The sequence below is a fragment of the Notamacropus eugenii genome, chromosome 2 (genome assembly GCF_028372415.1).
Source record: "Notamacropus eugenii isolate mMacEug1 chromosome 2, mMacEug1.pri_v2, whole genome shotgun sequence".
NCBI classification, from domain to species: domain Eukaryota; kingdom Metazoa; phylum Chordata; class Mammalia; order Diprotodontia; family Macropodidae; genus Notamacropus; species Notamacropus eugenii.
In genome coordinates, this window is record NC_092873.1 from 327,255,373 (window position 1) to 327,272,786 (window position 17,414).

General features: G+C 40.1%; 1 protein-coding gene across 1 annotated transcript in view; it reads right to left on the reverse strand.

The window, feature by feature from the left end:
* Positions 1-8,495: 8,495 nt before the first annotated feature.
* The window catches only part of LOC140528011 (uncharacterized), a 35,884-nt gene continuing 26,965 nt past the window's right edge, over positions 8,496-17,414 (reverse strand). The window contains exons 4-5 of the mRNA XM_072645416.1: positions 10,110-10,394; positions 8,496-8,906 (exon numbers count right to left, since the gene is read on the reverse strand). Coding sequence (XP_072501517.1) covers positions 8,716-8,906; positions 10,110-10,394 — 476 coding nt within the window. The 3' untranslated portion in view covers positions 8,496-8,715. The remainder of the gene's footprint in view (positions 8,907-10,109; positions 10,395-17,414) is intronic.

A 17,414-nucleotide genomic window follows, 5' to 3' on the forward strand; every position in this document is an offset into this window, starting at 1 on the left:
CTAGGCTGTATGTGACTTGGTGAATTCTGAAAAGTCAAGAAAGTAATCAGAAACTAGAGTCCATACCCGAGCTTAAAATCTACTCTGTTTTCTTGCCTTCATTCAGGACTTTCGGAATGCCATCCCTGGGCTAAGGGATCCCTTTCTCCCAGGTAAATTATCATGCACCATAGATTTGCAGAGACATCTTTACCTACCCTATGTAGTTGTTGTTATTCATCCTTCATTTTCAAAGAGAACCAATGACATCATGAAGTTGATGTCTTGATTTGTGCATGAATTAGATTTATGTGAGGATTTAAGTGCAAAGTCATCAGACTCACTCTCTCTTCCAGAATCATTGACATCTAGTGGCAAAACAAAAATCAAGACTGGTGGTGACCCAAGATGTAGAAGATACCTTGGTATCTTCAATGTCTGAACAAATGTAGCACCAACGTGATATTTACAGTGCCTATGCAACTATGAATATGCCAGCACAATTCTGAACTGTGAAATATAACAGACTCTCCACATGGAAGACATAATGAAAGCCAAATCCATCATAGCAACAAAGAAATCCATATATAATAACAATGCAGAGGGGAACATCATCCCCAAGCCTTCCCTCTTAAGCTATCCACAAACCAGCTCCCTTAAAAAAAAAAAATCACAAACAGGCTTCCTTAAACAAAATCACAAACAAGCTCTCACACTCATGCTAGCTGACTGCGTGCTTTTTCCCTCTCAGTTCTGACTGCTCTGACCAATTTCCTCTCAGCTCTGCTCCATCCTTTCAGTAAAACTCCTACCACCATAAGCTCCATGTGACTCAGACTTCCATGTGACACAGACAGGTCACGTGAGCCTTTTAATGAATGGTAAAGATCTTCCCATTTAAATTACCATTACATTCTTTAAATTACCTTTACACCAAGCTCTACTGCCTGCTTCAATCACCTTCACGGATATTGGAATAAATTGTTTTCATCCATTCATTCCCCTGGGGAAGTCTTCATATGCTTCGGGTAGACCCCTCCCCCTCCAACTCACCAATATATTTGAATCGGTAGTAATTAGTTGTAGTTAGACAGCATAGAACCCCACAACTCCACCCCTTGGTCTTCCAAACCCTCTGTTAGAAAAAGTAATTTGAGTCATTCCGGGGGAAGAGAAGTCTTCCAATTGAGGGAGACATGAGTCATTTCCCTGGTCTTTCACGGGGCCTTCTAAGGAAACAAGGGTCTTGGGGTCCAACTGCCTCAGTGCAGGGGCTGGAATAAAGAAGATCCATAGAAGGTCAATAGAGTCTATATCTAAAAGTGCTCATATTTATTGGATTCCTTCCTTGGTTAGAGCCAATAAATCACTGGATTAGAAAGTCATTCCCCTTCCTAGAGTAGTGCCAATTCCACAGGGACATGACTTCTGGGATCTGGGACACCAGTCATAATGTCAAAGCTATTGTTTCAAGAATCTATTTCAAGAATCTATTCAGTGTTAAATAATGTCAACGTCCTAAGGATGTTAGAGGAAATGGAAAACCAAGCTAATGTAATGGTGGCAGGCCCAATCTCAGACCTTCTTCATGGTGGAGTGCCCTGATCAATGATAAGCCTATGTGGAAATAAAATATGGTCTATGAGAGCTTTGATGGTGGCTGATGTGGTAGCAGACTTGACAGAGTTCAGGGGAAGCTCTGTTGCCCGTTAAAGGCCTCAGGGGCAGAGAATATTTTATCCTCATCAGATATCACATCAATGTGTATGAAGATCTCATCTGTTCCTCAAGGCCCTCTTATACATCAGCCATGTGGCTCATAGCTCAGCTCTCTAAGAGGCCTTACCAGGACCTCCATTCCTTAGGGGATTTCTATTCCCAGAGTGATGGATGCCAAAGTCTACTTAGGTATGCCTTTCTTGTATTGTGTAGAAGACCAGTGAACCAGGCAAAATTGTCAATCAATTCTCAAGAACCAGATTCTCTTAGGAACTATTACTAGGACTAGGTCAGGAAGACAAGAGGTCAAATCTAGCTTAGACCTGTACTGGCCGTGTGACTTTGGAAAAGTCACTTAATCTCTGTCTGTTTCAGTTTCTTCAACTGTAAAATGTGGAAGACAATAGTACTTCCATGCCAGGGTTGTAAGGAGCAAATGAGATAATATTGGTGGTGGCCCATTAGGCTCATGGAGAAGGTAGGATGTCAAAGGTAGAACTGGATATCTCAACCTTTGGCAGAGTTGCAACTTGTTCATGAAGAGCACTAACATCTGAGGGACCTGGTCAAGTATCATATTGATTATACCATTTCCATTCAATAATGGTAGCCTGCTCTGCTCTACTCATTTTTTAGGGTAACCATCTTGCATCATCTAATACATGATAGGCAACTCTAGATGAAAGTTAATAATAAACCCTGTTATCATCCATTCAGTAGCAATTAAGGTTCAGTAAATGGGCATATTAAGTGCCTGCTTCAGGGAGCCTGCAGCTCCAGTAATCTAATGGTTGTTTGATCTGGCCACCTCTTGACACTTGCCAAAGGTTCCAGTCAGCTTTGTCTTTACGGACAGATATTTCCAAAATCAGAAACTCCATGTGATGATAAGGATCCAGGGGAAAAGAAAATTGGATGACTCATTTTAGGTCATATAGGATTGTATTGCAATGCAGTTGGGAGGAGTCTTTTTTCCACTGTCTACAAGGCTAGAGTCTTCTTCCAAAGGAGTCAGCACTAGCCTCCCATCACTGCATTTATGTCTGAAGGAGCATGGCAATTCTTTCATTTACAACTTCTGATAAAAGAACCATGCTGTAAGGAGAAGGGGACCTGCAATCCCAACCATGATCATGTGCTCATTCCCCAAATAAACCTGGAAATTAGCCTTTTCATTCTTTTCCACTCTAGGTGCAAGAAGCTGATTCTCCAACCTTGAGGAATTTCAAAAGCTAGGAGGACAAGCCACAGTAAATGCCACCTCTTAATTCCTTCTGTTTCTGTCATTTCTTATACATAATTATGATTAGTCATTGTCTCTGATTCAAAGATTTAAAGGAATTTCTAAGATTCCAAGTATAACAATAGAAGGGAATCTAAATAAATTGACTTTAAATTGAAACTGCTTTGAGTGGGCATAGGTGTTGTGTGTGTTCATCCTTTGTTGCCAAAGAAGACATCAGAGAAATAATGACATGACTTGCACTTGACTTTGTTTTGAGTGAGGGAGGGCTGGGCAGGTCACCAAGCCTCACTTATTCTCCAGAGTCATCTGAATACAATGACCAGATATTCATCAGGATGACTGGAGATGACCCAGGATGAAGCAATTGAGGTTAAGTGACTTGCCCAAGGTCACACAGCTAGTGAGTGTCAAGTGTCTGAGGTGAGATTTGCAGTCAGGTCCTCCTGACTCCTGCACTGGTGCTCTATTCACTGCACCACTTAGCTGCCCCTACAGGGCATAGATGTGAGATTAGCAGGAACACACAACTCCCAAAAATTATTTAAAACAATTCTTCAGCTGGATATGATGCAATTTTACAAGGAGTTGGAGCCTTTTTCAGTTACATAGAGGGATTGAAACAATGATAGACAGGAAAAGGGTGTACAGAGGTGATGTAGTATTTTTGTCTCTGTCCTCAGATATCTAAGATAGAAACAGACTCTAGGTAAAGAGTTTTTCTTTAAGTTTTATTGATGATTTTTTAAAAATAACATAACTGTTTGCCAGTAACCCTTATCCTCATTAAGCCCTCCCTTCTAACAAAGAGCTAAAATGGACAAAATGCAACAAAATTGATAATACTGCACCTAATAGTGTATGCAACGTTCCACTCTTGTAATCCCTTACTTCTCTACTAAAAGGATCAAAATGTGTTTTATCATAGATTTTCTGGGATCAGGATTGTGGACCTGGAATTTAGAAAGCAATATCTGATGAGTTCTAAAGTTTCTTCTAGCTCTAACATTCTATGACATAAGAGAGAGTAGTTGAAAAGTTGAATTTAATACTGATTTCTTTTCTTTTTAAAAAAACAACTAATTTTTTTTACATTTAAAAAAAATTTTGAGTTCTAACTTCCCTCCCTCTTATCAGTTCTTCACCTACCTGTTAAGGACGCAAGCAATATGATATAAATTATGCAGGTGAAGTCAGGCAAAACATTTATTTATTAGCCATGTTGCAAAACAAAAAAGAAGAAAAATAAAGTGAGTGAAAAAATATGTTTCAATCTATACTCAGAGTTCATTAGTTTTCTCTCTGAAGATAGGTAGTATTTTTCATCATGAGTTCTTTGGAATTGTCTTGATCAGAGCAATTGCTCATAATTGATCCTTGCTACATGGTTGCTGTGACAGTGTACACTGTTTTCCTGGTTCTGCTCATTTGAGTTTGCATTAGTTCATATAAGTCTTCCCATGTTTTTCTGAAACTCTCCTCCTTGTCATTTCTTAAAGCACAATAGTATTTCATCAAAATCATATACTACAGTTTGTCCAAACATTCCATAATTGATGGATATCCCCTCAATATCTAATTCTTTGCCACCACAAAAATAGCACTATAAATATTTTTGTACATATATGTTCTTTCCCTTTTTCTTTGATCTCTTTGGAAGACAGACCTAGTAGTGGTATTGCTGGGTCAAAAGTTATGTACAATTTTACCGCTCTTTGGGTATAGTTCCAAATTGTTCTCCAGAATGGTTAGACCACTTCACAACTTGATCAACAGTGCATTAATGCCCCAATTTTCCCACATCCCCTCCAGTATTTGTCATTTTCTTTTTCTGTCATGTTAGCCAATGTGATGGGTGTGTGGTGGTTTCTCAAAGTTGTTTTAATTTACATTTTTCTAATTATTAGTCATTTAGAGGATTTTTTCATATGTCTTTAGATAGCTTTGACTTCTTTTGAAAACTACCTTTTTATATCCTTTGAACATGAAATGGCTTTTTAAAACATAAATTGGGCTCAGTTCCCTATATATTTGAGAAATGAGGCCTTTATCTGAAAAAAATTTGCTGTAAAATCCACCCTACCCTCCCATCCCCAAGTTTCCTGCTTCCCTTTTAGTTTTGGCTACAGTGGTTTTGTTTGTGCAATTTTTAAAAATTTCACATGATCACAATTATACATTTGACCTCCCATGAGCCTTTCTTATTTGGTAATAAATTCTTCCTTTATCTCTAGATCTGATAGGTAAATTTTTCCATGTTTTCCTAATTTGATAATGATATTATCTTTATGGCTAAATCATGTATCCATTTTGACGTTGTCTTGGTATATGGTATGATGTGTTGATTTTATGCCTAGTTTCTGTCAAACTGCTTTCCAGTTTTCTCAGCAATTTTTGTGAGTTATTTTATTTTAATTTTATAAAAATGTATTTATTTTTATTTTTCACCAGACACTTCCGCAAGATTTTGAGTTCCAAATTCTTCCCACCTCTCCCTTCCACGCACACCAAGACAGAGTATATTCTGAGAACCATCTTCCCCTATCTGCCCTCCCTTCTATCACACCCTTTCCTTCTCTTATCCCTATTTTCTTGGGGTATAGAAATCTATCTTGCCCTACATTACCTGTATTTCTTATTTCCCAGTCGCATGATAAAACAATTTTTAATATTTGTTTTGAAAACTTTGAGTTCCAACTACTCTACCTTCCTCCCTCCCCACCCATCCCCACTGAGAAGGCAAGCAATTCAATATAGGTTATACATGTGTAGTTATGCAAAACACTTCCATAACAGTCATATTGTGAAAGACTAACTATATTTCCCTCCATCCTATCCTGCCCTCCAATTATTCTATCCTCTCTTTTGACCCTATCCCTCCTCAAAAGTGTTTACTTTGAATTACCCCCTCCTCCCATTTGCCCTCCCTTCTATCATCCCCCCTAGTCCTCGCTTATCCCCTTTCCCCTACTTTCCTGTAGTGTAAGATAGATTTTCATACCAAATTGGGTGTGCATGTTATTCCTTCCTTAAGCCAAATGCAATGAGAGTAAGGTTCACTCTTTCCCTCTCACCTCTTCCCTTCCATTGAAAAAGCTTTTTCTTGCCTCTTTTATGCGAGATAATTTGCCAATTCTGTTTCTCCTTTTCTTTCTCCTAATATATTCCTTTTTCACCACTTAATTTTATTTTTTTTAGATATCATCCCTACCTATTCAACTCACCTTGTGCCCTTGGTCTATACGTATATAATCCCTCCAACTATCCTAATACTGGGAAAAGTCTCAAGATTTACAAATATCTTTCCATGTAGGAATGTAAACATTTCAACTTTAAGTCCCTTATGATTTCTCTTTCCTGTTTACCTTTTCATGCTTCTCTTGATTCTTGTGCTTGAAAGTCAAATCTTTTATTCAGCTCTGGTCATTTCAACAAGAATGCTTGAAAGTCCTCTAGTTCATTGAATGACCATTTTTTTTACCCTGAAGTATTATTCTCAGTTTTTCTGAGTAGGAGATTCTTGGTTTAAATCCTAACTTCTTTGACCTCTGGAATATCATAATCCAAGCCCTGCAATCCCTTAATATAGAAGCTGCTAGATCTTGCGTTATCCTGATTGCATTTCCACAGTATTTGAATTGTTTCTTCCTGGCTGCTTTCAATATTTTCTCCTTGACCTGGGAGCTCTGGAATTTGACTACAATATTCCTAGGAGTTTTCCATTTGGGATCTCTTTAAGGAGGTGATTGGTGGATTTTTTTCATTATCTAATTTAATCTCTGGTTATACAATATCAGGGCAGTTTTCCTTGGTAATTTCTTGAAAGATGATGCCTAGTCTATTTTTTTCATCATGACTTTTAGGTAGATATTTTTAAATTGTTTCTCCTGGATCTTCCAGGTCAATTGTTTTTCCAGTGAGATATTTCACATTGTCTGCTATTTTTTTTCATTCCTTTGACTTTGTTTTATAATTTCTTGATTTTTCATAAAGTCATTAGCTTCCATCTTCTCCATTCTAATCTTTTAAGAATCATTTTTCATTGAGCTTTTGGACTTCCTTTTCCATCTGGCCAATTCTGTTTTTGTAGGACATTCTTCTCCTTATTGACTTTTTGGATCTCTTTTGCCATTTGGGTTAGTCTATTTTTTTTAAAGTGCTATTTTCTTTAGCATTTTTGGGGGTCTCCTTTTGCTTCACTTTCATTTCTCTTCCTAATTTTTTCTCTATTTCTCTTACTTGATTTTCAGAATTCTTTTTGAGATCTTCCCTAGTATGAGACCAATTCATATTTTTCTTAGAGGTTTTGGCTTTGCTGTCTTCTTCTGTTTATATACTTTCGTCTTCCTTGTCACCAAAGTAAGATTCTATGGTGTGATTCTTTTTCTGTTTTTTGCTCATTTTCCCATCTATTTACTTGACTTTTGAGCTCTTTATCAAGGTAGTTCTCTGCTTCCAGTGGAGGTGGTGGTGGGTATACTGTCAGCCACTCTATCCCTCCATAATCTGTGGGCCTAGAGCTCCAGAAACAGTTGCCATTGCTGCTGTTGCCACTGCCCCTGCTGCTGTAGGCTCTTCCCCCTGACCCCTGCCATTCTGGGACTCGACCACTCTACTCTCTCACACAGGTCACACTGGTTTTTTCCACTGACCTTCCAATTTGTCCTTGATTTTTGGGGGTCCTGAAGTCTGGAAACTGCCACAGGTGCTCAAGATTTAGTGCCTGCTCAAGTCCTGTCTGTGCTGGCATGGTCCACTGTGCTATGCGCCCAGCATAGCATGATAGACACTTTCCATTAACATTCCAGGCTATCTTTGACTGGAGATTTGCTTCACTCCATCTTTAGCTCCAGAATTTTTTTAGTCATTTTTTAACAGATATTTGGTTGGGTTTCGAGGGAGAGAGCTAGCAAGTCCCTACTGTTACTCTGTCATCTTGGCTCTGTCCCCCAATTTTTGTGAGTTCTTGTCCCCAAAGCTTCAATCTTTTAGTTTACTAACTACTAGATTAGCATGGTCATTTACTACTGTCTATAGGGTACCTAATCTATTCCCTGATCCACCACTCTATTTTTTTAGCCAGTACTAGATTGTTTTGATGATTATTGCTTTGTAATATTGTGTGAAATGTGGTACTCCTAGGGTACCTTCCTTCATATATTTTTCATTTATTTCCTTCATATTTTTTACCTTTTTATCTTCTGGATGAATTTTGTTATTTTTTGTCCCTACCTCTATAAAATAATTCTTTGGTAGTTTGGGTGGTATAGCACTGAATAAGCAAGTTAATTTATATAGTACTATCATTTTTATCATTGGTTTGGCCTACCCATGAGCAATTAATATTTCTCCAATTGCATGAAAAGTTAGAACTCAATGGATTTCTAAGTGAATTTTGCCAAATATTTAAAGAATAATTAATTCCAATACTATATAAACTACCTGGAAAAAAAATAAAGGAGTCATACCAAATTCTTTCTATGATACAAAAAATGATTTTGACACCAAAACCAGGGACAGCAAAAACAGAGAAAGAAAACTACAGACTACCTAATGAATGTTAATGTAAAAATTTAAACAAAATACTAGCAAGGAGACTATAGCAATATATCACAAAAATCACACACTATGACCAAATAGGATTTATATCAGGAATGAAGGGCTGGTTCAGTATTAGGAAAATTATAAGCATAATTGACTTTATCAACAGAAAATATATAGTTTGGGGAAGTATAAGAGAAAAAAGGGCAGGAAGCGTAAGACAGAATGATTAGTTACAAAGTCTGAAGTATCACAGATGATGGAAGATGGTATGATTGGACTACAGTCTTGTATGCAGGTCTAGTCAACGACAGTTTCTTTTTCTGATATATTTTGTAGGTCCCAAACAGAGCCACAATCAGAACAACAATGATTATTCCAGCTATAGGCCATTGTATATTGTTTTGAACTGTCTCTGAAGTATCTGTAATGAAAGAGAAGCAAAAATGATGAGTGAGCCCTGGACTGGGAATTCAAAGAACTATATTTGCATCCTTACTGGGCCAAAAAGTTGCTGTATTACTTTGGGCAAATCATTTAATTTCTCTGGGTCTTAGCTTCCTCAATTGTAAGGTTCCTTTTCCAGCTCAAATCCCCTGTGGTTCCATGAGCCAAGAAGGCTAAGGACTTGGTGAAGAAATTTGTCCACCCAAAGTGTACTCTTCTCCTTCAATTCCTGACTTGTTGTTCACAAAAGAATGTAAAACAATTATGGAATAAATTTACTTTTTGAATAAATCCACTTTGCCTCGAAATATGATTGGGCTGCTTTAATAAGAAAGTAAATTGTATTTTTAAAAATTCAAAGATTAGAGTTAGAAATAGTTTAGAGAAGCCACCTGAAAGGAAGACCAAAGAACTAATAGAAATGGATATGAAGAAATCTCAATGTGTTAATTTTTTTGGCCTTTGGAAAAGGGCAGATTTAAGCAGAGATAAATGCTGCTAGTTGGTGGTAGCCAGGATATGTCAAGATAAGTCCCAATACTATCCATCCTGTTGGACTTTGGTATAGTGTGTGTGTGTGTCTATTGCAACTTAACTCATAGGGGTGGAGGTGGTGACAACCAATATAAATTCCTCCTGAGATGTACCATATCTCACTAATGTTTAGGGTGGGAGAATCAAATTCTTTACAGTATCATAGTTGGATTCCATATCTCTGATATCATTGCCTTAGAATGGTATTCCTAGACTTAGGTAATATTTTATTGACTAGCCAACCAAGGAGAATCTGAGGGAGTTCTCATTTGGGAGAGAGGCTGGTACGGCAAAAATCCTTCATTTAGAGTTAGATGACCCGGGGCCAAATTCTGGTCCTTACAGTGATGATCTATATTCCCTTTCTCAGTCTCATTTTCTGTCAAATAGCAATGTGGGTAATAATATTCACTCAGCCTACCTCAGGAGGCTGTTATGAGAAAAGCAAACTGTGAATCTTAAAGTGCTTTAAAATTATTAATTATTAATATTTTTAAAAATTATTGCCTCAAAGTTTAGGATCCTGTGCCATATTTCTAAGCTTCTTTCCAGGTCCTATCCCAAATGCTACTGTGATTGCAATTGTTACCCTAAATGGTAAGAAAACTTCAAAAAGTTGCCTCTGACCCATTCTTCCAGACCTTACCTGAATTATTTCCAATGATAGGACTGGTAGTGACATAGCAAGTTTCTCCACAAAGTTCTGGGAAGCCCTTCTCATTCACGACATGACAGCATGGTGGATTACTATAGAATCTATCATTCCAAAGTTGAGAACTGCTGAGATTGAATAGGCCTGTGGCATCTCGAATGGATGTGTACTCTGTCTGTCCTGTTGTCAGGCTATTGGACCAGACGATTCTTCTCCCTGCCTTTACCAACATTGCTTGGCAGATCAGGCTGCCATTTTTCTTGGAGATCGTAGGGGGTTCTAGAAGAAGCAGAATCACATGAGGACAAATAAATGCCAGGAGGAGGAGTCCCTCTCAGGAGTGACAGGGGATTTAGACAGCAATGCATTAGGGAACTCTACTCCTTCTCTAGCCCATGATATCAACAACAACATTAACACCAGCAATGATAACAATGATGACAGCATTTCTATAATAAGCATTTATTATATATTATAATAATTATATTATAAGCATTTATATAAAAATATAATATATAAGATTTGCAAAATGCTTTACATACATTATTTCATTTGATCTTCATATCAATCCTGCCCATAAAGTGGATGTTCTTGTTATCTCCATTTTATGGATGAGAAAACAAAGGCTTAGAAGTTAAATAACTTGCCCAGGTCCAGTGCTCTGTCCACTGTTCACCTAGCTGCCTTCAAGAACTAGGTTTTGCCATAAAAAAGTAGCTTGGTCTAGAGGGAAAGGCAATGACTTGGGTTCCATTCTAAGTTGGAACTCATTGCATGACTTTTGAATTCACCCCCACCCCTACCAGTGTTTACAGAATGCTTACTATGTGCCAGGCACACACAGAGGCAGCTGTGTGGTACAGTGGATAGAGCATTGGCTTTGGAGTCAGGAAGATCTGAATTAAATTTCAGACTCAGATATTTACTAGCTATGTGACCCTGGGCAAGTCATTTAGCCTCTGTTTGCCTTTATGTACTGCAGAAGGAAACAGCAAACCACTCCAGTATCTTTTCCAAGAAAACCCCATGGACAATTTTGGGAAGTTCTAGTCCATAGAGTCACAAAAATTGGACACTACTGAACAACAGTGATGTGCCAAGCAATATGCTAAGTTCTTGACGATGATTATTTCATTTGGTCACATGATAATTTATGTAATGATTTATAATTAATTCATTGTGTGACTTTGAACAAGTAACTTTGCCTCCCTGAGCCTGGATTTCTTCATCTGTAAAATGAGGAGGTTGGATTAGATGATCTCTAAGGTCCCTTCCAACTTTGAAATTCTGTGAATGAGAAGATGGGATCCTTACTCTTGAGGGAACTTCCCATTTCATTGTGGAGACTGACCACCACCACAAAATGGCATGGAAACATTTACAAAATACTATATCCATGGAGGAATGGAAGTTAGTCATGGCAGAGAGGAAAGAGCACTTGATTTGGGGGCCAGAGGACCTAACCTTGCTATGTACTATCTATGTGACTATCGCATAAGGACTCTTGACTCTCTGGTATCTCCTGTCTGATGGGTTTCTATAACTGAAGCTGTTTCCAAGAGAATTTGTATGGTTAGTCTTCTTGAGAGTAAGGAGATTCCTGTAGGAATGTCCTCTGGCTTAGAAAAAATGAACTGATACAGGGGCAGTTAGGTGGAGTCAGGAGGACCTGAATTCAACTCCAGTCTCAGACACTTAGTAGCTCTGTGACCCTGGACAAGTCACTTAACCCCAATTGCCTCAACAACAAAAAGAGTCGACAAGCCTGTTCCACCCCCTTCCCCCCCTCCCCTTCTCCCCTTTGCTCTTATACTTTCCTTCAAGAGTTGGGGGAAGGGAGAAGGGGGCAGTAAAGGGACCTCTCTTCTCCTTCCCACCCAGTAGTTAATAGTAGATGACTTTTAGCAGAAGCACCCAGCAAGTACTAATTCTCCTCTGATGGCAGCAACATGTGGGCAATAGCAGAATATCAAGATTTCCTGTAGAAGCACATGGCAGAAGGAGATATGTGTTTGCCCATATGAATCAAGGAGGGAACTCATGTCTGTGGACCCCAACCTCCTGTGCTGAAAATGAGGTATTTTGACTTCCTAGACCGTGTGAACACAGAATCAATTTTTCTAGCATAGAAGGGAGATTTGTTGGATAGTGCCAGCTCTGGGTGTTGCCTCAAGAGTAACCCTAATTTCAGAGTTTTAGAATTGGATCTTCTGGAGGAAATAGAGTAGCATGTCTCTTGGATAAAGAAAAGGATCATTCATATGGTCCCCCACAGCTGGAGAAGCAGTGACAGAGATTAAAGCCACACATGGGAGGGTAAGCAGTCAGGACCTTCTGTCCCTCTCCCTTAGTTTCCTACCCTTGACTTTACAGTGAATTATTTGGATGATCTGTGAAGGGAAAGGAATTGCATGTACAGATGCTTCAAATTATGTTTACCTTCAAGGGGGCTCAAATAGTAAGAGGTTCTGTGAGTCCAGGGGACAGTGTAGGACCCTGTGGGAGAGCTAGAGCTTTACTGTAACATTGTTATATGGCCTTGATGGCAAACCTAAATTCACTTCCCTTTTAAGAAGACCTTATGGACTGTTCTAAGTACTTTAAGTGTTTTCTGTATTTGTTTATGGACTCCTGTGAATCCTTTACTGCTGGGGATGGAAGCTCAATTCCATGTGGACAGTCTCGGGCGGGTAAAGGTGTTGCATTCCTTCCTCTGGCCCCATAATCTCCTGTATTCTCCCTCCAAGGGGCCGTCCTGATTCTCTGCCAAAGAGTACACTTTCGGGGCCCTCGAGGGGCCCCTCACCCCGTTTCCCGACTTCCTACATTGTCTAGCTAGGTGACCTGGCTTTCCACATGAAAAACAAGGGTCCTGGCCCCTCCCTGTACTTATTTCTTTCCTACACTCTTTCTTAAGGTGTCCCGGTTTTCCGCAGTTAAAACATTTTTTCTCCAAAGAGATATTACTTAAGGCTGCGGCCAGGTACTTCCCTTGCACCTGTGCCAAGTAGACCTGACTTCCTACCCTGTCACATCTTTGTATCATTTCTTCAACAGATGCATTCTTTGGTAGTCCCAGCATTGCCTTTTTGCAGTCATGATTACAATTCTGCCTCAGCAATGTCCTCAACACTATCTCTGTCCCTTGATTCTCCTCTCCCATGTCTCGGCCTACTGCCTCCTGCAGCCTGGCCACAAAATTAGTAAATGGCTCAGTGTTTCCCTGCGTAATCCTAGTCATGGGAAACTCTCTCTCTTTCTTAGAGGCTATAACCTTCCAGGCGGCAACAGCCATTCCGGCAATCAAGACATAATCGGCGGCCGAGTACTGTAATTGATTTCCTGTAGCCTCAAACTGCCCTGTTCCTGTAAATTGCTGATAAGCCTGGAGGGCCTGAGCCCCCAGCCCACTGATAGTGCTCTTTACCCTCTGAGAAAATTCTGATACCCAAATCACATTCTGCCCAGGGGTAAGGCAGGCTCTAGCTAAGCTCTTCCAGTCATTAGGAGTCAGAACGAACTGACCACTGAGAGTCTCAAGCATGGCTATGACAAAGGGTGAATTAGGGCCGTGCTTGGTACAAGCCTCTTTGAGAGTCGCTACTCTCTTCCACTCTATAGGTATGTGGCTCCTCCGAACCCCACCAGGGACACTGGGGTCCGCTATTTCTAGCACAGGAAATGTCCCTATGTCTTCTCCATTCTCTATAGCCTTTCGTATTCCCTTTTCCAAACTGGACTGTGGCCCTGGACTGTCTGACCAATGGAGCATGCTATAAGGAGGCGCAGAGGGAAGACACGGCGTATGCTCCCCTGCTTCGCCTTTCCCATCAGCTAGATGGAGCTCCGAATCTATTTTTTCTCTACACTCCTTAACTTTCTGCTCACCAGGGTTCTCCCCTCCCCTCTCTCTGCTTCCACTCTCATTCCAATCCCGCCCTGGCCTCTCTGACCCTTCCAAAAGGCTCTTAATTACACCGTATATCAGGAAATCTAAATCCTCCAGCTCCCTGGGGCATTGTTGCTCATAAGCGGTCATTTGTTCTCCGACCGCTCCCCATCTTTCTCTTGATATTCCTGTCTGCTCGAGCCAAGGAGAAACTTTCCAAATCCTTTTACAAAATTCTCGGAGGTCGTTTAACTCTATAGTGACCCCCGCCTCCCTGCATTCCCTGTAAAGTATCTCAGCCCAGACCTCCTGTTCCTCTGGCTTTATTACTGGCAATTGATTCCCCATCCCTGCCCTTTTCCCATGGATGTGGGAAGCTACTCTCACTCTTTCTCTCCTTCCGAATCTAGGATTCGGGACTCGCGTCTTTCACAGCCCCTTCCGGGTGTTCCCAGGCACCCAGGATATCTGCGCTCCCTGTCCCTGTTCGGGCGCCAACTGCCAGGCCTAGAGGCCTGTGGGCTACCCGAGTCTTCTTACCTCACCTCTATCGGAGGTCTTCGGCTGGCCAAGCCGGATGCTCATATGAGAGAAAGGACGTTCCAGAGTCGAACAAGGGTTGAGCTTTATTCAGGGTTCTGGTTACAAGTGCAGGGAAAGTCTTCCTTAGGAGGGAGAGAGAAAGATCTCCCAAGGAGGCAAAGATCTTACAATAAGAGATTGGAAGTAGAAGTATAAGTGGGGAGAGAGGGGGAGGGGAGAGAAGAAAGAGGAAATGCGGAGCCTTCTGTCCACACACGTGGCCCCTCCACCCAAGAGAGCTTTCAGGCTTTCCTGATCCTACTTAAGCTCTCCAGCCGCATAGTTTGCATCTGAATACCGTGCTGTTAGATAACAATAGTGTGCCCAGATCCGGGACAATCTCGAGGGCGGGGAGAGCTCTCTCCCATCACGTTTCTCACGGGAAGAGGCGGAAATACACGAGATAGCTCGGTTCACCTCGATTCCCAGTCGTTTCCTGGGGGGCCTCGTGAGAACTCTAAGATTTAGAAGTTCCCACCTTTACCCGCCCGAGACTGTCCACATGGAATTGAGCTTCCATCCCCAGCACTTTACCTCTTTTCATTTTCTGTGAGGTAAAATAATGGCTATATCCTATATATATCTCCATTATCTTGAGTGCTTATGTGAGAGCTAGAGGCCCAGGTAAGTCATAAACTCTAGGTTAGAATATATGAGTCAAAGAGAAAATGACCTTTTGGGGAGATTTAGTTGTTCAGTCATTTTTCAGTCATGTCTGATTCTTTATGACTCCATTTGGGGTTTTCTTGGCAAAGATACTGGAGTGGTTTGCCATTTCCTTCTCCAGCTCATTTTACAGATGAGGAAACTGAGGCAAACAGGGTTAAGTGATAGTAAATGTCTGAGGCAGGATTTGAACTCATCTTCCTGATTATGTGTATATATATATGTGTGTGTGTGTATAATTAAAAATATGTATAAATGTGTATGTATCTATATCTATAGATTATAGATATAATCATCCTTATTCCAAGCTCAGTGCTCTATCCACTGCATCATCCACTTGCAGAACAGATACAGAATCACAGACTGACAGCCTGAGTCACCTAACTAAAGCCACCCAGCTTTTAGAACACCATATCAAAAGCTCCTCTGTCCAAATCCCATTGCTGCCAAAACTGTTTCAGTTTGAAAGGCTTTACCAGTTACCTGTGAAGACTCTCTCTCTGACCACAAGGGTGTCAATGAACTTCTTGGCAACACTACTCCCCACTAAAGAAGCAGTCTAGAAAACCTGAGTTCAAATCTAGCTTCAGGGAAAAGGACCCACATGCACAAAAATATTTATAGCAGCTCTTTTTGTGGTGACCAAGAACTGGAAATTGAGGGGATGCCCATCAATTAGGGAATGGCTGTACAAGTTGTGGTATATGAAAGTAATGGAATACTATTGTTCCATAAGAAATGACAAGTGAGCAGACTTCAGAAAAACCAGAAAAGATTTATATGAACTGATATTGAGTGAAGGGAGCAAAATCAGAACACTGTACATAGTAACAGCAACAATGAATTACAATCAACTTTGATAGTTCCCAGCAAAGAAAGGATCTAAGACAATTCCAAAAGACTCATGATGGAAAATGCTATCCACATCTAGAAAAAGTATTATGGAGTCTGAATGCAGATCAAAGCATACTATTTGTTCTCTCTCTCTCTCTCATTTCTTCTTTCTTGTGCTTCCTCCCATTGGTTCTAATTCTTTTTTACAAAATGACAAATGTGAAAATGTTTAATATGAATGTATATGTGAAGCCTATATTAGATTGCATACCATCTTGGGGAGGGGGCAGAGGAAGAAGAAGAAAATTTAAAACTCAAAATCTTATGGAAGGGAATGCTGAAAGCTAAAAATTAACTAATTATTTAAAAAATCCAGCTTCAGACACTTACTAACTAATATGACCCTGGTCAAATCATTCAGTCTCGTTTTTCTCAGTTTTCTCATCTGTAAAATGGGAAAAATAATAGCACCTCTCTCCCAGAGCTGTGAAGATAAAATGAGATATTTATAAAGTACTTTTGCAAACCTTAAAGTACCATGTGAATTGCTAGCTAGCTTTTATTAGAGGAAACCCAGTCCTCAGATGGGGTGGGTGTGGGGTGGGCAAGGGGAGTTGTTCCAACTAAACTGAAAGATGATTCTCATTGCTATCTGAAAGGGCTAGGCTTGTGTTATGCCAGGAGAAGAAGGACACCAAAATAATGGGGCTCAGATGGGTGGCTAGACAGCTGCTTATGGCACTCATTCCCAGGACTTAAAGGAGAATCAGCCTGCTCAAGAATGCAGCTATGTAATTAATGCACACTCCAGGACTTGATTATCTGAAGTTTTCTGAATAATATGACTCAGCAAACAAAAGAAGAAATTTTTCCCCTTGAGATAAATATCTGTCATTGCTTTAGATTATTAGGTGTCTGAGAAGAAACTCCCCCAACCAGGATAACCAGTGATATCTGTTCTGTCTTTGAGATGAAAAGCTATAGAGAGGAGGTAGAGACTTAGCCTTGGAATCAGGAAAATCTGGGTTCAAATCCTGCCCATGACATAAGCTAGTTGTGTGACCAAGGGCAAGTCTTTAAACCTGTCAATATATTCAGGAAACTTTAAGACCACAAGCTACAAATGAGTTGCCCATCAGAGGAGGGAGTTTCCACACCAAAGAAGTCATAGGTCCAGATCACTCAAAAAGTTACCAGTACTATAGTTATCTATATTGAGGTGTATAATAACTACATGTAAGCCCTAGGAGGTCAGGGATCTGTCACATCTAAACTTTGCATCTCCCTCACATTGTGCCTACTGTATATACATAGTAGGTACCGAATAC